We start from the raw sequence: 21873 nt of genomic DNA on the forward strand, positions 1-21873 counted from the left end.
GAGTTGTAAAAGATCAGTGTATTTTAAATTTTGCAATATTCCTTATTACTCTTATCTCTTGTTGTATTTGCAGACACATGCTGTGAAGGTTTACTAAAACAGGCAACTTTACCAGTATATAACCACCAAAAATGTAACGAATCTAATGAAGGGGGAGTTACAGATAATATGATATGTGCTGGATTTGAGCAAGGTGGTCATGATTCATGTCAAGTAAGCATATAAATGGAAAGATAATGTATAAAATAATTAAAAAAAAAGAAATAGTAGCGTGGCGATACTGCTTCGCGATAGTTATGAAATTATGGTACATTGTGTGGATGTTTCTTTGGTAAGGAACTAATAGTTGTGTCTCTTGACTTTTGAAATCAAATATTTCATTTTATTTATATGTTAATAATGTATGTTATAACTTGTATTATGTGGTAAGGTATGCAATCTTTATTTAGATTAGAACGGGAGGAAGATGTGAACAAGAGAATATTTTAAACATATACCTTTACTGTTATCTATAGAAATATGATTATCGCTTACGAATTCACTACTTCTTATCAATTCTCTAGCTTAAGCCATTTCTAGTAAAACGACTATATGTTTCATGATTTGATAATGAATCAACGGATTTTCGTGAAAATAATTTTGTATTTGGTCTTTTTTATTCTATAATAGCTGGAAATGATTACATCCACACGGTTCACATTTATATTAAAGTTAACAATTTAACTTGAATGAGTTGTTATTTCCCCTTTCTAATACCAGATTATATATTTGTATATAAATATTTCATGCAATGTTAAATCATTACAAATCAGTCATATTCAATAGATTTTAGGATTTATAATTTATTCAAAAAGAAATATAATTAATATACAGAATTAATTTATCTTTTTTTGGAAAGTTAAAAAATTTAGTTACCAAAATGTAGAAACCTTCATTATTTAAATTTATAGTATTTAGCAACCGTGTGTTTAATCGACCGACCGTGCAAGGGCTGTATAGCCAGTCAAGGTAATTAAAAACTTCCATTTGTTGTGTGTAATCGTTAATATCTTCTGTATGTTTGGGCTTACAACACATATGAAATGATAAAAATATTTAAAATTTGATTAAATTGTAAATGCCACAATTATATACCACTTCACAAAGCTCCAGTTGATGATGAAATAAATAAAATTATTGTAAACATAAATTTTGTGTAAACTGTTTCCCTTTCATTATATAGATTATTTTAACGTTATTACATTTGTCTTCCATCTACAATCAGTCAAAATATAGTATTATTTGTGGTACGCATTCTGAAGGCCAAGCAGAATTATGTAAGTAGTTCATAGCCGTGATCGTCTAGTCGTTGGCACCGAATGAAATAACTGTGATATCAACAGTGTCTAGTTCAAACCTAGGACCCGGAATAAATTTTTTTTATTGTAATTTTTTTTCTTTACCAAAATATTTGTTTAATCTAAGAGGTATTTTATATTTCATTTTTCAATAAAAGTTGATGATTTTGTTTCTGGTTTTACAGTCAAAGAAGTAGTTTTACAGTTGTAGCTAATCACACATTATTCACATTAGAGTCAGTTCAATGTTGATGTATATTTGGATCAATTATTATCAAACAAACAAAAACTTATTGATAGTATGATATCGTTATGATACTAAAACCAAAAGTAAGCATTTGCTATGATGAAAAGGAAAAGTCCTTGTACGTTAAAAATGACAAGTGTAATTAGGCGAGTGACATTTTCAGAAAAGACGCTTAGTTAGTGACTTTAATGCACCCACCTAACACACAGCTGAATTTTTTATATGTTATAGTATAATATCTGAACTTCCTTTTTTGGTCGGTCGTAAAAAAATCGTACGGTGCAATTTTTGTAAAAATTGAATTAAAATCGAGAAATAATTCCAAATTATAAAATGACCAACAGAGTTGAAGCGCGAAAAATTAACATGTAGCTTTATTTTCTGTTGCCACAATGCAAAAATTATGTACGTTTAACATGACTTTTTTGTCATGTATAAAATAATACTTTTCAAAAATAAAAGAAGTAATTTTTGCCAGAGAAAAAAAAGATTTTTGTAATATTTTGGGAATTTTTTATAAAAATGGTGCCAGTTTTCATATTTTTCTTCATTTCTTAGATATTTTCGGCTTGAAATCCAAATTAATGATGTTCGTATTATTCAAAAGTTCATTACTCGTTTAATAAATATTGTTTTCACTGTATTATCCTGGATTTTATACACTTTTACACACTCCCCCTTTTCAATCAAATTTCCGAAATCGCTATCTCTGTAAGTTTCCCTCTAGTTAACGGACCTAAACGCTTCGAAAAAGAGTATGAATAACCTAAAGGCAATTTTTTTGGTTCAAATATTGCGCAAAGTATTAAAAAAAATCAATGGACCACAGAAGCTGAGATGTCAACGGTTTTTTTTTAGACTTGGAAGAAAACCAATATCTTATTATTCTTAGTCAATTTGCACTAACAAAAGGCAGAGATTATGAATAACTATTGAAAAATACTTCTTTCTCAATTGGTCAATGGACATTTAAGTTTTGCAACTAAAAGTACGCAAAAATGTGTCAAATCTGATATTTTCCCCATGTACTTGAATGTGAGATATGCCCACCTTTTAAATTTCCTACCGTTTTAACCATCGCATACGGTAGACTTATTAATGATGCAAATTTGGTCAGTATTTTAGAGGAAGCATAGTGTATGTGCTAGGGCCACGTCAAGAGCCTGTATGTTGACATGCTATAAATACTTTAATATATGGGGATATCTATTCATTCAGTTGACAAATTTTTAATTCTTCGTAGATATTTGAAATATAATAAATGTTCTACCTCAGGCGTATATATTACCGAAGCCGTATTTTACATAGGATTACGTGTTTTTAAATATTCTTCGAAGTTTTACTTGGTTCGAGCGTCACCGACGAGTCTTATGTAGACGAAACGCGTGTCTAACGTAAACAATCGATCATATGCCGGATATCTTTCAAATTGATTTGTTATTCATTATGGTTGTCGATAGTTGCTTTTTATGATTTTTGCTTTTGTTTGTAGTTTTGAGCATGAATCAAGCTTTTGGGTATCTAATTAAAATTGTCTTAGAACCTTTATACATGTAGCTTATTATACAGTGTTGGCTATTGCTTCTTGATTAAGGCCATGCGATAAGCTATAGTTGTTTACCTCAAAGCATTTAGTCTCTGGTATACAAATATCATAGTGTCTTTTAATTATGCTTATCAAAGGTACCGGGCTTATAGTATGATATCTTCAGGCTTCTTATTCTAAATATGGATTAACAATTTAAGAGCACTAATGTCAGAGGGTCAACGATGTCCTGACACTTCGTTGTATTCTAGACATGGAACAACTGTGTGCTTGTTACGAGTTCTATAACCAGTGGGAATTATGGTTGGCGATGAACCATGATAATTATTGTGCATGTATAGTTTTTTTTTATTAAATATATGTTTCTTTACCAGCAGTTCATGCTCTTATAGGTTCTAACAGCTCATCATCTATCTTTGTTCTTACGAAAACTCTCTTTTAACGCTTTCGATATCATCAATAGATGGCGGGTCTATCACAAATTAACCAAAATTCATATTGACACGTCTACAGATCGGTGCTGCAAGAAAACTCTAAAGTGTCCTTAACCAAAAATAAGTAGGTATCAGTCAAATCAAGACAATTTCAGCAAGCTACATATCAGACTTCCAACCAAAAGGATTGCCATCGTATAACGCCTACCACTAAGTGCATCATCATTCAAACTACATGTTCTAAAAGCTAGCAAACAAAGACATGGCGTCATACAACATGTTAACAAATACGGCAGTAGGTTTACCCATGTATGAGTACAGATGACAAAAGTGGTCTTAATACGTCATACTTTCTGCAGGATTTGATAAATTTGTTCTTATGAAGGAAAAATATATGATTAGGGAGCTTGTGCATGTACTGAAATCATTGAAAGCCTCTGTTACACAGAATTATTTCAGTAACAGCGAAGTATCAGGAATTATTCCAGTAAAGCAAAAGTTTTTGTACAGGCTCAGTTTTAAAATATGAATTTCGACTGTCTTATATTGTTAAAAATCACAAAATTGAAAATTGCATTATTTGTAATAAATTAGATAAATTTCTTTTTTTTATAAAGAAATAGATTATTCACAGAAACTCTTCCAGAATGACAAAAAAAAAACTGTATATAGGTTTAGCCGAATTAAATCCCGCAAATTCCACCTTCATATTAGTTGATAAATATTTATATATATCTAAGTTTTGTATACTGGTAAGAAATCAATGCTTACATTTTCAACTGTAAACCTTTTGACTGCACAAATGTGAGTGAAAATAAATGCAGTCGTAATAAAAAAAAATACGCTAAGAAACTAAGTGTGTGTAAATCATATAATCCAAAATATCAAAATAAAGGTCACCGTGGGACCTAACTTTAGTTTGTAATTCACTGCATTCTAATTTTGCATCTGGGGTCAGTCTCACAACGAATTTTACGACTAAAACTGGTCGTAAGTCATGAATAGTTCAGTTTACTTACGATTAATCTTGTCTTAAGCTTTTTTGTGAAACCGACTTCTGTATCTGAAGTTTGGTAAACCTTAGTTTTGCAGCTATATATGTCGCGGGCAGGATTCCATTATGATTGGATCAATATCACAGTGACCTGATTTCAGTTTATGACCATCCCCTATTATATGATGTATATTCATATACTTAGTTTGAAAAACCCAGGTTCAACGGTTCAAAAGATATGGACCGGACACAAACCAGACAAGAAGGAATCAAACAATGTTTGAAAACTTGACGGCTCAAATGTCAATGCCAATGTCAAAATGAACTGATTTAATTTACGAAGAACCACGTGCCATCCCTATAATACATCTCTGAACTGAGTGTGTTTAACATCAGTTCTATAGTTCAAAGCAAGGCATTTTATATTTGGTTTTTGGATGAACTGTATATCTGTATGAACTTGCATAAGTTACCTGATTTGATTCGACACAGACCACAAACAAGTGGGGACTGACGGACGGACAGACTTAAAATGTGATTCATGTATCCTCTTCAACTTAGCTTGTGGTTGTATTAAACATGTACGATAGTGATTTCCGATCTTGACACGGTTTGTAGGCTGTTAACAAACAGGAGACTATTGTCACTGTTGATGTGACAAAGACGTGTACTTTTTACTCTCTTTATTGCGTTGTTTTCTCTCCCTTTTACTCGTCCAACTTACAAATATTTCATCATATTTTTTTTATTTTGCACGGCACACCATCAATTATAGTAAATATTAACACATTTAAGGTCAAATATTTGTTATACGTCGTTTTTGTAGAAAGTACCGTTTTACATATAGCAGAGTGAAAACGTCAAAATGACGTAAATTATCGCCAAACCATGAACGATATGCAACTAAGAATCAGAGAGACGTTATAATAGTATCGTGTAAAGTTAATTTGAATTAATTATATTACCAGCTACTTCAAATAAGACAATAATACTACAAAAGTGTTATTCTTTCAATTTTTTATGAATGACCTTTGACCCCAATCTAAAAAAAATGCACCATATTTCACTTTTACGACCGGGAAAAATGGAATCTACACATGTTTTCCTTTCGAATGATATATAATATAGCTGTGTGTTAGATAGGTGCATTAAAAATATTTTTAAGGTCTGAATGTCACTCGCCTAAATGTGGATGTTTATTTTGTCAAGGAATTGTACTAATTAGTGATATATACAATTCCTGGATTCTATAGTGTTTATATGTTTTATTAGATAACAAAAAGACAGAAATTCAGTTTATTGACATGTATTGGCAGTTATACGCTATAAAAGTGTTATTTAAATATTAACTCATGTCAGTACTCGTGGTCTAGTGGTATCATTCATAGACTGCAGACTTCACTGACGAAAATACGCACGAGTTCAAACCTTTCATATGTCACTCTTTTTTGAGAGGATTACATATCGTTAGTTAAAAGTTTAATGTTATGATATAGGTTATTTTAAGTTAATATAGTGGTCAGTGGATTCTTGAAAAATAATCTGACGTCAGAGATTTGGGTTTAAGAAATATATTATACTGTATTGCAAATGTCTGTCCACATCTAGAAAATAGAAAAATATGATATTCGATACAAAATCTAGTACTAGTACTTGATTTCTATATTATTTTTCTAAAATATCCAAATTCAACTTACCATGTAAAAATAAATCAAATTTAAAAGGAGCAATTGATATAAGTCAGGTATCAAAAACCACTTGTAAATGAAAATAGCGAAGACAACAACAGTCATCACAAAACCGTGCATTAACTTAGAAATTAACTTAGAATTTAGTTAAACAAACTCAATAAAATAAAGGCAACGATGGTATACCGCTGTTTGAAAGTCATAGATCGATTGAGAGAAAACCGGGTTGCAAACTAAAACCGAGGGGGGAAAATCACATGTACTTGAAACACATCTTGTTGTTCTGTACAAGCATAAATCCTGGTTATGATAAGTCACCAATAAAAAAACCTCACCATTATGGATACGAATAATTAGTCAAATATGTGATAACTTATGAATAGGATATTCCAAAATGGTCCACGAATTGATGATGTGTGTAAAGCGATCGAAGGGATGACTAAAGTGTATGTAGTTAAACACTTTTGGTTCGGTATAGCTTCCTTGAAACCAGAAATTTTCCATCGAAATTTGATGCAATTTCTCCTATTGTAAGTTAGGTTCTCCAATGACATTTACTTCCAATTACAAAGTGTAATTTACTGTATGAAGAAGGCCTAATGAGGTATTGAGTTTATTTTCAACATAAATACTAGAAGGATTTATTTGGTCATACTAATCAAGTATCAAAAAGTTTATATTATTATTTTGGATGTATTTTTGTCGGTCTTAGTAGTATATCAAAATGCAATTACCTCACAACATTCATATATCTTCGTTTACAAGGATGTTTTTCGTAAGTTATTACTTATACATTACACATACTGTCATTACAACATTTCATGTTAAAGCAAATGATGAATTCATGATTCGGCAAAAAGACACCATCAATAAATTGTGTATTTAATCTAAATGACATATAATAACATATGTATTTTAGAAATTGAAATGTATGAATATTGTCATATTTTGCTCGTTCAGCAAAAAAAACTACAATAAATTATTATGACTTTCGAATACAATGTTAACATGACAATGTTTGTTAATATTCTAGCATACAATTTTTTTTTCAGGGTGATAGTGGAGGCCCGTTTGTTTGTAAGACATCAAATCAGTGGTACCAGCAAGGAGTTGTTTCGTGGGGTAATGGTTGTGCAAGTATGTACATAAAGAAATGTTACGAAAAGTCTATAAAAAGTAAAATCACAAAAAATACCGAACTCCGAGGAAAATTCAAAACGGAAAGTCTCTAATCAAATGTCAAAATCAAAAGCTCAAACACATAAAAAAAATTGATAACAGCTATAAAAGTTTGAGACGTGTCACTGTGTATTACCTATACAAAAATCCGTGCACTTGAATCGAATTAAAACTACAAAAGACACCACATAGATGCATTTTTGTAGTAATGCATTTTATAAATGTGGTACCTACCTACATGGATTACTCCTTCATAAACCTTTGCCTGCTATTAATTTTCGAAATTTTAATTTGTACTGAAATATACTTTAAGTTTAGTTCGTGTTACTAAGCCGACAATGTTGCATTTTCGTAGCAATTTTTTTCAATCCGATTGAAAAACAGATAATTTGTCAGTAAGCTGCAAGCTATGGTTAATTTTGCAGGTATAAAAAATCATCACAAATAATAGATTGTGTCATTGGATGCACCAAACATATAGAATAAGTCTGCTTCAAATCGTTTTCAAAGTTTGTAGTGCCATATATATAAATAAGTAATTAAATCAAAGAGAACTTAAAAAACAAAATGACTGAAACCTTTTAAAAACAGTCATCTTTGACTTAGGAAATATTCGAACTTCTTTAATTTTCTTAAGTTTGTCCGTTGGCACGATTATATATGTAAAAAGTAAAATCACAAAAATATTGAAATCCGAGGAAAATTCAAAAAGGAATGTCCACAATCAAATGGCAAAATCAAAAGCTCAAACACATCAAGCGAATGGATAACAACTGTCATATTCCTGACTTGGTACATGTCTATTGAACCTGATTTTATAGCTAGCTAAACCTCTCACTTGTATGACAGTCGCATCAAATTCCATTATATTCTCAACGGTGCGTGAACAAAACAAACAGACACAATAGGTAAAAATGTCAAAAATAGGGGTAATAAATTATGTCAGTTGCTTAAGAACTGACAACTATTTCAGTATTGAATGCATGTTAGTTATCTTAATACTTTCGTGTTGAGTTCGAATATTAAACGATTATTATTAATGTAACGGGTGCGTTTAAGTTGTTAATCAATCAATTTACTTCTATTTACAGAGGCACATAAACCTGGAACCTATTCAAATGTTTTGAACTTCGTCAAATGGATTCAACAGAAAATTGCATCGCATACACCATAATATCTGTTCAATGTAAATACAAATAATAAAGTGGATACATGCTGACACATTATAAAAGGAAGAGTTTGAATATTCTTAATTGGTAGTCAAGAACAGAGACGAACACTAACTTAATACAAAATGATTATATGATCTACATAACTAGATCACATATAAGTTAAAATTACTGTCAGTTGAAAAGACTTTTTTTTAATTCAAAACTAACTTTTAGAGTGTAATCTTGAACCATTGTAAGGCAGCAATTAACATGTTCCAAATTTTTTTTCTTTCTTTCTTGTGGTCGTGTCCTTTGTATTGCATTGCTTGACATAAATTGTAATGTTGTCTATGTGGATTATTTGCCCCTGAAATACAAAATGTCTTTGTAAATCATGTAAAAACCATTTTGATTTGCCTCGTAGATGTAAAAATTGTTTAAGTTTTAGTATTGTGCATTGACAGTCATAGTTGATTTATTACTCGTTCAGAGTTCAAATTTGTTGGTGATACCTGCATTAACGTTAAATGCACAAATGTAGTTTCATTGACAGCTAGGAAATAATTTCGCATGCATGCTACGTTTTGAGTTTTTTAATTTCACTTTGAAATGATTGGTTATTTAATTTGTGTTAGACGCCACTTTCCGCACTATTGTGCTATTTCGTGGTTGTCAGTTTTTATTGATTGAGAAAGCCGTTGTGCCCGTAATGAACCACCGACTTTTTGAAGGAAAACTGGCAAATCTATTCAAGTAATATTGTATTCGAGCGCCGGTCATCTGCGGGATTCGAACTCACAACCTCAGTGTTGACAGGCTAGTGATAAAGTAGTTCTACTACTTAGTTCACTCATCCATCGAGGCCAAACCCTTTGAAATACAGAGCCGCCATTTAAAACATGTACCTTTCTTATTAGTTTTTGTAAGTGTGTGTAGTATAGGTATTTGGAATTTGGAATTTCATCCAAATATGAAAAACTGGATATTCTTTGTTTGTATTGGATATCTTAATCACTGAATTGTCATTACTCACAACGTTATATTACAGAGTCTTTGAATGCTCCCCGAATCCTCATTCCAAACTAAAGACACAATTGTATCAATAATCAAAGCCTAGCTTCAGAATTATTGTGAGCTTCCTACTGATTGAGTGTTGTGAATCAGATGTGTATCCTAGAAAATTTCAGATATCTTTGATAGAACATACATTCATTCCTCATGTAATGGTATGGTATTATGCAATTGACATTTCAACACCTTACACACATATTTTCCCATTCCAAACTTAAAGATAAACTAATAGAATATGTCGTCTTACTATGTTTCACCCGAATGGACAACACAGATACTTATACCTTGTTTCAAGGAAAATCATACTTAGTTAATCACAAGAATGTGTCCATAGTACACGGATGCCCTACTCGCACTATCATTTTCTATGTTCAGTGAACCGTGAAATTGGGGTCAAAACTCTTATTTGGAATTAAAATCAGAAAGATCATATCATAGGGAACGTGTACTAAGTTTCAAGTTGATGTAACTTTAACTTCATCAAAAACTACCTTGACCAAAAACTTTAACCTGAACTTCGCACTATCATTTTCTTTGTTCAGTGGACCATGAAATTGGGGTCAAAACTATAATTTGGCATTAAAATTAGAAAGATCATATCATGGGGAACATGTGTACTAATAAGTTTCAAGTTGACTGGACTTCAACTTCTTCAAACTCTACCTTGACCAAAAACTTTAACCTGAACTTCGCACTATCATTTTCTATGTTCAGTGGACCATGAAATTGGGGTCAAAACTATAATTTGGCATTAAAATTAGAAGGAGCATATCATGGGGAACATGTGTACTAAGTTTCTAGTTGATTGGACTTCAACTTCTTCAAAAACTACCTTGACCAAAAACTTTAACCTGAAGCGAACGGATACACGGACGGACGGACGGACGAACAGACGAACGCACGCACGAACGGAGGCACAGACCAGAAAACATAATGCCCCTCTACTATCGTAGGTGGGGCATAAAAAAACACACCCTGATTCAAATAGGAAATTCTCTTCAATTGATATAATGAGGATGCTTGAATTCTTGTTTAAAAACTATATTTGTCACGTATTGTGATTCAAAACGTATTTTCTACAAGAGCCTCGAGTAAAAAGTCGAATTTCTGTATCACTAGCCTGTCAACACTGAGGTTGTATACCGACCATGTTAAACGCTCATTGGTTTTCAAGATCGTTAAAAAAACACGTCAGGATGTCATTTTTTCTTCCGAAGGTCGATGATTCTATTCCGGCACTCCGCCTACCTCCATCAAATAACGCTTACTGCCACAAAATAGCACAATAATGCCGAGAGTGGCGCTAAACACCTATCAATTTTTTGTCGAGCCTGCAACTTTTGTTGCAGAAAGCTCGACATAGGGATAGTGATCCGGCGGCGGCGGCGGCGGCGTTAGCTAACTTCTTAAAAGCTTTATATTTTAGAAGGTGGAAGACCTGGATGCTTCATACTTTGTATACAGATGCTTCATGTTACGAAGTTTCCGTCAGTCACATGTCCAATGTCCTTGACCTCATTTTCATGGTTCAGTGACCACTTGGAAAAAAAGTTCAAATTTTTTGTAATGTTGAATTCTCTCTTATTATAAGTAATTGGATAACTATATTTGATATGTGCGTACCTTGCAAGGTCCTTATGTCTGTCAGACAGTTTTCACTTGACCTCGACCTCATTTCATGGATCAGTGAACAAGGTTAAGTTTTGGTGGTCAAGTCCATATCTCAGATACTATAAACAATAGGGCTAGTATATTCGGTGTATGGAAGGACTGTAAGGTGTACATGTCCAACTGGCAGGTGTCATCTGACCTTGACCTCATTTTCATGGTTCAGTGGTTATAGTTAAATTTTTGTGTTTTGGTCTATTTTTCTCATACTATATGCAATAGGTCTACTATATTTGTTGTATGGAATGATTGTAAGGTGTACATGTCTAGCGGGCAGATGTCATGTGACCTTGACCTCATTTTCATGGTTCAGTGGTCAAAGTTCAGTTTTTGAGTTATGGTCTTTTTACCTAATACTATATGCCATAGGTCAACTATATTTGGTGTATGGAAATATTTTATGATCTTTATGTCAGTCGAGCAGGTTTTATTTGACCTTGACCTCATTTTCACGGTTCATTGCACAGTGTTAAGTTTTTGTGTTTTGGGCTATTTTTCTTAAACTATAAGTAATGGGTCAACTATATATGTTGTATAGAAGCATTGTTAGCTGTACATGTCTGCCTGGCATGGTTCATCTGACCTTGACCTCATTTTCAAGGTTCATTGGTCTTTGTTTAGTTATATTGGTTAATGTTAAGTTTATGTGACAGTTGTAATAAAGCTTAGCTTTATACTTAGGACTATCAACATGATATCAATGATTAGTATAGAAGGCGAGACATTTCAGCGTGTGCACTCTTGTTTTTTTTTCAAAAAAGAAATCCGCATTCTAATAGAAAGCAAATGTGGCTCTCTTCTTGATATTCCTCTCACCAATTGGACGGATAAGGTTATAAAATTATTCTACCTTCAAATAATCACTTCTGATTGAAGTGTGAATTGTATAAAGTTGACTGATACTGCAACATCAAAGGTCTTAAGATTGGAACACTCCATTAAGTATTTTGAATTTTAATAATCGACATCTGATGAATTCCTTTTAAGAGTATTATTGGAACATAAAAAGCTTCTCTTCAAATGTTATCTATAATTTGACGTTTTTTCGAATTGTTAAATAATACTCAAATCCATGTAAAAACGTAATGACTGCTTTTAAACAAAATGCACGAATAATTTTCGATAGAGAAATACAAAATCATGTTATCCAAACAAGTAGACAAGTGTTGTCAGGTTTTAATAATAAGGTACCTACTGTGGGGATGTGTATAAAATCAGATGTGGATACTACAAAATAGACAATGATCTCTTAGAGTACAAAGCAGCTGAGTCTTTTTCCTCTTGCAATAGTATAAACAAACATTACATCTTCACATTATCTCTGGTATTTCTCATTTTAAACTTAAAGGTAGATAAAATGATTTGATCAACTTTTGTTTGTGTTTTAAATAAAGGCAACAGTAGTATACCAGTGTTCCAAAATCATAAATAGATTGAGAGATAACAAATTCGGGTTACAAACTAGAACTGAGGGAAACACATCAACTATAAGAGGAAAACAAAGGAACAACAAGAACACTGTAGTACAATAAAAAAAACGCCAACATGCATAGAAACGGACTTTTCGATAACAGCTACCGACATGGCACAGGATATTTTAAGGGAAAAAATGGTGGGTTGAACTTCGTTTAATGGCTGGCAAAACCTCCCGCATTGTGACAATGTCTGTTTATGTGTTTTCCATGGTATGCGATCACTAAAAGGATTCTTTGGACACAAATAGAGATTTAACTAGGAAAAGGAATTACCAAGTGGGTGCTTAAAAATGATCTCTCGAATAAGAGACAAAAGCATAGACAGCAGACACCATTTGTCCACAGAAATAAAATACACCAACTAAAGATTAAACAAAATAAACCCTACAAATACACCGAGGGTGTCCTCTTGTTTACGAGATGGAGACAATTTTAATTGTGTCATCCGTCGTGTTCTTTATACCAAATTAAAAATCCATAGATAACTCGCGCTAATTAATGTTATGAAGGCAGTGGCGTAGCTGGATCATTTTTACGTGTACGCCCGAACCTTGGCGAGGGATATGAAGGGTGCCAACCGCTCAATGTCAAAGCACCTGTTGGTAGTGGGTTCAAAGGGACGAAGCCCCCGAAAGCTATCGAGAATGAGATACCATAATAATTCCTGTCAGTAAAAAATCATTGATAACAACATACTTTTGAATCTAAGTGGTTTATTTTTTTTTGTTTAATTTGTAATATGTTAACTTATTCATCGTGTAAAACTGGAAGCTAGCCTAATGTTCATTGGTTTTAGAGAAAACGTCCAAACCAATATTACTTTTAAATAAGTTTAAAGGGTGCCGTGAATGAGCATACAATCAACAAACGTACCTTTTAATGAACACGAAAAAAAAAATATTTCTAAGAGGTGCAATATAAAAAAATTCTTGAACATCTAGGATTTCTTCCCGCAAAAGTGAATCAATTTATCATTCCTTAAAAAAAAATCTAAAATTATTTATTGATATTTTTTTCTTGATCTGGAATATTTCACGACAATCTATGAAGGTTTATAAATTGAGCATGTAAAACAATTATTTGCGTAAAGAAGAGTCCGGCTATCTGTCTATCAGAAAAGAACCGAAAAATGAACGAAAACAAATGCTTCCAAAATTTTCGCTTTAGAAATTAGTCATAGAAAAAGCTTCTTCCGTATTTTCATAGTTAATGTAATTGAGAAATAACAAAATGTAAGCCCAAACTGTGACCACTTATTAATTGCAGAAAGAAATACATTTTGTCCTTAAAATGCGGGAAAATTAAAGATATAATTGCATTATTATTTGCTCTGAATACTCTTTTGATCATAAACAGTTTCTGTACAACTTTCGTAAAATTTTACGGAGAGTCATTCAAAAGACTTTATCCACATTCGGAACCTAAATATTGACGCCGCTTTGTCTCGCTTTTGGGACATAAATCACAGGCTCCACAAAAATACAAACAGCATATCGAATCTGAGCAGTGAATTGCTTTAAATATAAGAAAAGTACGTAGAATTCATAGTGGATTCAGACTTTTAAAAAAGATTCGAAAAAATATATTAAATGATCTATTTGAGTAAATTTAGTCCCTTTTTATTCAAAATTACAATCCATTAAAAATAGAAGCACAAGGCTGATGTGCTTTTGACTAATTTTTCTTATTCTATGTCGATTGTTTGTTTTATTTTCAAAATTCAAGTGTACGCCCGGGCGTTTTGACGTAAACTTAGCTACGCGCATGGAAGGAGAGTGGCGACGACTAATGGATCATTTTTAAGTCATTTGTGACACTTATTTTCCATTAGGTCAATTAAATCAGGACCCTCGAAGAGACAACTCCAACTATAAAAAGTAAAATCACAAAAATACTGAACTCTGAGGAAAATTCAAACCGGAAAGTTCCTAATCAAATGGCAACATCAAAGGATAAAACACATCAAACGAATGGACAACAACTGTCATATCCTGACTTTGTACAGGCATTTCCAAATGTACAAAGTGGTGGATTTAACCTGGTTTTATAGCGCTATACCTCTCACTTGTACGACAGTCGCATCAAACTTAATAATATTGATAATGATGTGAACAAAACAAACAGACACGATAGGTAAAAATGTCACAAATAAAGGTAAAAAGTTTAATTCGGTATGTCATTATGAACTCTTGGTTTTATAGCTTATTTGTAAGCACCAATCTTGATCAAATATTTCTGATAGAAAAATATAGAAATTAAATATCTTTATATAAATAAATATTCGGGAAAATATAAAGATTGAATATCGATATCCAGTAAATGTGTCTTTGAACTACAAACCGAGTTAGACAAAAGGTGGATCTTCTGCAATACATACATTACACCCCTCACTTGATTACAAATGAATATCCAGTTGTAAGTGTCAACGCTATAAACATTGAAAACTGTCAGTTTTGACAGACTGTCATTATGAGATAATTTAGATAATTAGACAGATGATTTCTATGAATGAGTTGATATGTTACTAGTAGGTTGAGATACTAAGACGCTGTTACTACCTTTAATTCCGAAATGCTCGAAATATGTCGCGTTACGATTCAACAGTAAACCAAAAAATGTTAGAGGGAAAAAAGTAACAAACTCAGCAGGGATAAAAAATAGAAATCTGATAGAAAATAGTGTCCATTTTTGGAAGTTTAAATTGTATCCATTGCTTTTCTGTCTTTTCAAAGTTATATGGATCTTTGGAGGTAAATAAATGACATAAAAAGACAACTACATTTATGGATAGTGTTATAATTTGTCCTCACTTAAGACGATTGACAGGAAATGTAAATAGTAAATTGAAGACAGTTAATTAGCCAAAGGGGCTAACTGTCAAATTCATGTTCATCGATTTGACCTAAATTATTGTATTTGATTTATAACATACTAAAACGTATATTCAAATTTTAAAAGGTTAAAAAGAAAAAATTAATAATGCACGGATTCTTTATAATGTATCAGTATTTGGTGCGTACTTTTGACAAGAGGCCATCGAATTATATCCATCGAGATGACATCCGAAGGCTGTCGACGGTCATATAAAAACACAAATATAACTATGAATGCTATCGTGTAAGACGATTTCTGTGGGCCTGTTTGATTTCATGTTATACATGCCAAGAAATTGCCTCCGTTGAAATTCTGCAAACACCCCATAGAGCAAATTACATGGATGATTAATATTGACCATTTGGTATATGGATGTGTTCTAAGCGACACGTACATGAAGGTCATACATTAATTTCTTCAATGAAATCAAATCTTTAGCTACTAATGACTGCCGTAGGGGGTCGACCGGAATTTTTAGCGAGGATTTCTTGGCATGGAGTAACAGATAGAAAACTCAGGGTTAGAATTCATAGAACAGAAAAGGGGCAGTGGCAAATATTTCATGTATATTTTGAACACGGAGAGAATTTACCTGCACCTTTTGCCAAAAAAAAAAACTTTCTTTTTCTTATTTGTGCCTTCCGACTTTATGTTTTGAATTGTAGTTTCACTTTCCATATTCGGTATTTATTCAAATGTAAGCTCCACATGGTAAAAATCACGTGATGCAGGAATATAATATCTTGGAGTTAGACTATTTCTTTCTTTTCGGGCGGAGACTCCAAGCAAACAACATGCATGTGTATAACGGCACTGTAGATTTTCGTATTAAATAAAGAAAGTTGCCGGTCCGGTACATGAATATATTGGTTAGAAAGCGTTTTAATTTTAATTAGATTCGAAAGCTTAATTCGAGGGTTGAAAATAGAGAGCACAAATAAAAGGGGGGGGGGGGGTTCCACAGGGAATATTTGTATCTTATGAACTCTATATTTGAAAGGTTTATTTTTTTATGTAATTAAAAAAGAGAAAAACAAATATAGGACAAATTGTGATTGGTCTTTCTTCCTTTCTCCCGAGATCTATCAACGTTTAACCTACACAAGAAGAAATTTCTATGGTTGAGAGCATTCAACGAAATGGTCATAAACTCCTGGTGTCTCCTATGTTTTAGATTTACATTAGATAACGAAATCGAAAGATTAACATCAAATCAAATATGATTTTCAAATGCATTCAATATTCTTATAATTAAAGGATGAAATCCTCTCAAAAGTTGATATTTTTACATACAATTTCAAATAATATTCTTTGGCCTATTCTGTAACTTACTGACATAAAATACAAATCTGTCTATATATTATTGAAAATTTAAATGTGAATTCATGTGCTCCTAGTGTTCCAGCGGTACATGTTCTACTAGTTTCATTCGTCTTGTTACTCTTGTTAGAATATGTTGATGTGACATATCATGTAATTATACATAATGATAGGTGCATGTCTCATCCTTAGACTTCACCAAACGCATAAACTATTGACTCAACATAAACTTGACCCGAAATGAAATGAAACACGGTTCTCAGGACAAATTAAAACGAGACAGTTTTTGGTAGAAAATAGAATTTTAAATTGATATAGACAAAATACAACACTAAAACCGAGACGAAAGCAACCAGAATTAAGAAATAATTGATTCAAGCTATACTTTATTGTAGTTTTAACATGGGTAGGCATTATATTCGTGATTATTTTTGCCCGAGCGAAAGTGAGGGCTTAATTAACACGAATATAATGCCTACCCATGTCAAAACTACAATAAAGTATAGCTTGTATCAATTGTTTCGATCCTGATTAGGACAATTAATGTAATTTCTATGTCCGATGTGTATAAGTATAGATCGTTAGTGTAGGCTCTTCCATGAACAACCCTTTTTTGGTTAACAAGCAAACGACTGGCAATGTGATTTTTTAGAGGGAGGAATTTTGAACAGCCACCAAGTCCATGAACGGATGTCGTATCTAGGTCAAATATGTCAATTTCGAATTGCAACACATGACAGCCATAATAAATGAATTAGTAACAACATGTGCATCCTTTAAGACTTTGAAAGTGGTTTCATTTAATGAAATATATTAAATTCATACCATTTTGATAAAATTCATTATTCTGCAGTAGTCAATATACATTGTACGCATGTGCAAACAGATTTGATTGGATTTAGAGCATGGGTTAATTCACAAAGCGAAAGAAGCACGTCAAATTACAATCTCTTTTTAAACGAACCTATACGAGAAATCCTAGTGCTACGCCCGGGAGAATGAACAGTGCATGCTCCAATTTTATCACGTGTTTATCACTGCGAGGGAAAACTTGATTCGGTGACAGGTCGCATTCGTGACACAGGACAAACGAGCCGGCTTGTGGCTATGTAAATGATTGGTTGATTGATTGATTGATTGATTGATTGATTGATTGGTCATAAACACAACTTTCAGTACTATTGTGATATTTCGTGGCGGTTAGTTTTTATTGATGGAAGAAACCGGAGTGCTCGTAGAGAAGCACCGACATTCGGTAGAACAACTGACAAACCTTGTCAATTAAGATAGGACTCTAGCGCACTTGCTACGTGTGGGATTCGAACTAGCAGCCTCAGTTTTGACAGGCTAGTAGTACAGTAGATCGACTACTAAGACAAATCGGCCACCATGTAAATAAGAAATATCCATACTCATCTGGGACACGGGTGCTCAACCAACTAATGATGGTATCTGGAAAACTTTCGGTGCTTTGACTTCACTTTACCATTTGTATCACTTGTTCATATAGCTAACTGATAAGTGTTGTCGGTATTTACTGCCAGCACTCTCAAATCACACTTTCTTGTTAATTTGACCTGTTGATCCTACTTGTAATGTTTTTGTTATTAATTGTTGACTTATTTAGGGCTATATCTCTTCTCTCTATTTTCAATATATATGAGCTTTGATAATGTTTTGTACGACTACAAATTCTCACTTCTGTTTTAGTACTATGAACAAAAAAATACTTTAGTTCTCCATTTACATATATTACTAAATTATTTTCATTTACCTGTGTACATTATTCTATTTGGCGGCATTTTGTTAAAAGATTTTGTTGTGTTTCTGAAATTATTTAACATCTCACAACGGTATACTACTCTTGCCTTTTTTTATTCACCCCTTATTTTATTCATTTTGTATTTGCATTGTGTGATAGTAAGATCAAATGTATTCGTTCATTGTATGTTCACTTGTGTTAATATAACTTTTGATTTGATTCCATAACGGTCGATTAAACCATGATGAGATGGGTAAAACTTTCGACTGGATGACTTCAAATTTACCACTTGAAACCCTTGTTGCAATAGCTTTTGTGTAAACAGTTACCCTCTATCAAGAAAATAATGATATAAAACGCAAGCCCTGAAACAATGTACAAATATATGTTCCGTATGAAGGCACTGATGCATGAAATGTTGCCACATAGAAATGAAAAGTTCACAATTGGAAAATTTCAATCATTCTCTTTGTCGTAAGGTTTATTTCCAAACCGACCTTCATTGTCCATTTCCAGATGCATGAAAGTCGCGATACAAGGCAGACTCAACAGCATGTATCTGTTGTATCCTTTATTTCCAGTTTATTGCGATAGATGCAGTCAATATAGTCAAAAAGTGTTCAAGTATTCAGTGAAAGGACATCTGTTATGGCCACCGTCGTTCATTGATGTTGTTAGCCAGTAAAACACATCAAAACATTTCATCTCGACTTTGGTTTCAAGCATTTGCCTAGTATGAAATGTGAATTATCATACTCAATTTCTTGTTACTCCAACGTATTCCCAGAATGAAGCCCTCTGAATTAAGATTCTTAATATTCATAGTATGCATTTAATTGACGCCAGAGGCGGATTTAGGGGGGGGGGCCAGGGGGCCCGGGCCCCCCTTTTTGGGAAAAAATTTGGTTACTTATATAGGGAATCATTGAAGCGTGACTGGAGCGGGCCCCATCTTAGGTCAGTCAGTGGGCCCCTACTTATGTAAATTTCTGGATCCGCCACTGGACGCAGCTCCTCCTACATGGTGCATCAGATGTTCATGATGTGCATATGAAAATGCATAATTGTAGGACATATTGGACATTATTACATGTCTAGATGTTAGACGAAATGTTAATTAATGTATGTAATAACAATGATAATTGTAATGATTTTATGGTTCTGATCCTGCCTGGAATTAAATGTATATGATTTTTATAGAATGAAGATAATAAGTCTCTTCTTTTTTTAATGTTTCATTTTAGTTTATAAAAATGTTTTTCTGTTACAAATCATGCTGTATTGTTTTATGTGTACATGTTATGCTGCCCATCAAGGGCCCTTGATTGGAATAATAAATATTCTTATTCTTATTCTTATTGGTCGAGTTTCAAATCAGAGTTATCCCACTTTGTACTAAGATTTTGTTTTTTACTATTCAGAGATTACTCTTCATACATACTTTATTAGACGTTTGAATGAAAATTTACACGTTATAAAATCATAATATGAAGATGTGCATGTGTGTCTGTAATTATGACATTCCAGTACGTTGAAAAAATACTTGAGTTTTGCTCCTTTGGTCCTATATTTGTTTTATACAGTTACTTTTCAGTATTGATAAAAAGAGAATATATACACATATAATTATTTTCTGTGACTGTATCTTGCATTAATTTGTAGGATCCTTTACTATAGATAATTTAGCTTATCTGTAACAATAACATCTCCATGCCTTATATATCATGAACTGTAGTACGACGCTAGATTAAAACTGACGAGGAAAGGTAACACACGGCCACCGAAAGCTTTATTATTGTGAAGCCCAGGTGGTCGTGTGGTCTAGCGAGACGGCTACAGTGCAGGCGATTTGGTGTCACGATATCTCAGTAGCATGGGTTCGAATCTCGGCGAGGGAAGAACAAAACATTTGCGAAAGCAAATTTACAGATGTAACATTGTTGGGTTGATGTTTAGACGAGTTGTATACATATAAAATATTATCATTTATATATATAACAAGTATAAAAGGGTACAACATTACCAAAAACACAATAAAACGAACAATATGTTAAATATTTCGGATAACAGATATCCTTCCTCGGTAATAGCACGATGACAAATGAATCATGACAAATCAAATTAAGACTCTATCAAAATCTTGAAATTTATTCAATTTAAGCGAACGCTGGAACAATTTTAAAATTTCCAAACACGGCGCAAAGACTACAAAGATATGCCAAAATAAAAATATATATCAAATAGAAATGTCCATTAACATGCCTACCAAAACTGTAAAAAAAAAAACTGCAAACAAAAATTGAAAATGGAGGTAACTTGCGGGCCGCTATTCTGTCTGTTTAGTTGTGTTGTATGATATGTCCCTAGGACGACTAAATTATGCTTTGTTCGAAACGTTTCTGTCTGATTTGTTTAATTTGAGAACTTTCTTTAACAGTCAGCCTTATGCTATCAATACCAGATGCTTAATTGCAAGCTGTATCTTGAAAGATTTAATTTTCTACGTTATAGATTTTCTACGTTATCACCATTTTATCTTGGACTATTATATAATAGTCCCAGATTTTATATAGTCTGCATCTATAGATCAAATTGTCTGATAATGAAAAATGATATTTCTAGTTACAAATGAAAATATGGTATATTCTGTTGACAAAATCTGCAATTTTATTTTATTTATGCAATAATATATTTTATACTCAAGATATATGACTTATTTCTATCATATTAAAACAAATGCTTTATAGTCTCTCATAACTCTTTGTAATAGTTGGTCTTTTTATTAACTTATGTTTTACTATGATGGGAGAATGAATTTAGAAATAGTAACTGGATACCTATGGGACGACATCAAAAGTTCAATGAAGGATAAAACACTTAATTCACATAGTTTTTTCACTGACACCCCAGCCCCTCTTAACTTAATTTCGGAAAAAGTAATAAACCAATATGGATATAATATGTAAAATCGATGTTGGATAAACAAAACTTGCAGCAATTTTAACCCCCACCCCCAAACTATTTGATTTAAGTTTTTTATGCTACATTGATCTTTTGTTATCGTCGCTAAGGAGTACCGTTTAAAACAAACTTCTGTAAGCGCCGTGTCGCATAGCACGCGGGAGAC

At 32.7% G+C, this 21873-nt stretch overlaps 1 protein-coding gene across 1 annotated transcript in view; it reads left to right on the forward strand.

Moving 5' to 3' along the window:
• Nucleotides 1-8859, forward strand: part of LOC143063957 (transmembrane protease serine 6-like) — a 32367-nt gene extending 23508 nt beyond the window's left edge. The window contains exons 15-17 of the mRNA XM_076236418.1: nt 74-213; nt 7299-7383; nt 8517-8859. Coding sequence (XP_076092533.1) covers nt 74-213; nt 7299-7383; nt 8517-8599 — 308 coding nt within the window. The 3' untranslated portion in view covers nt 8600-8859. The remainder of the gene's footprint in view (nt 1-73; nt 214-7298; nt 7384-8516) is intronic.
• Nucleotides 8860-21873: the final 13014 nt, after the last annotated feature.

The sequence above is a fragment of the Mytilus galloprovincialis genome, chromosome 2, assembly GCF_965363235.1.
Source record: "Mytilus galloprovincialis chromosome 2, xbMytGall1.hap1.1, whole genome shotgun sequence".
Taxonomy (NCBI): Eukaryota; Metazoa; Mollusca; class Bivalvia; order Mytilida; family Mytilidae; genus Mytilus; species Mytilus galloprovincialis.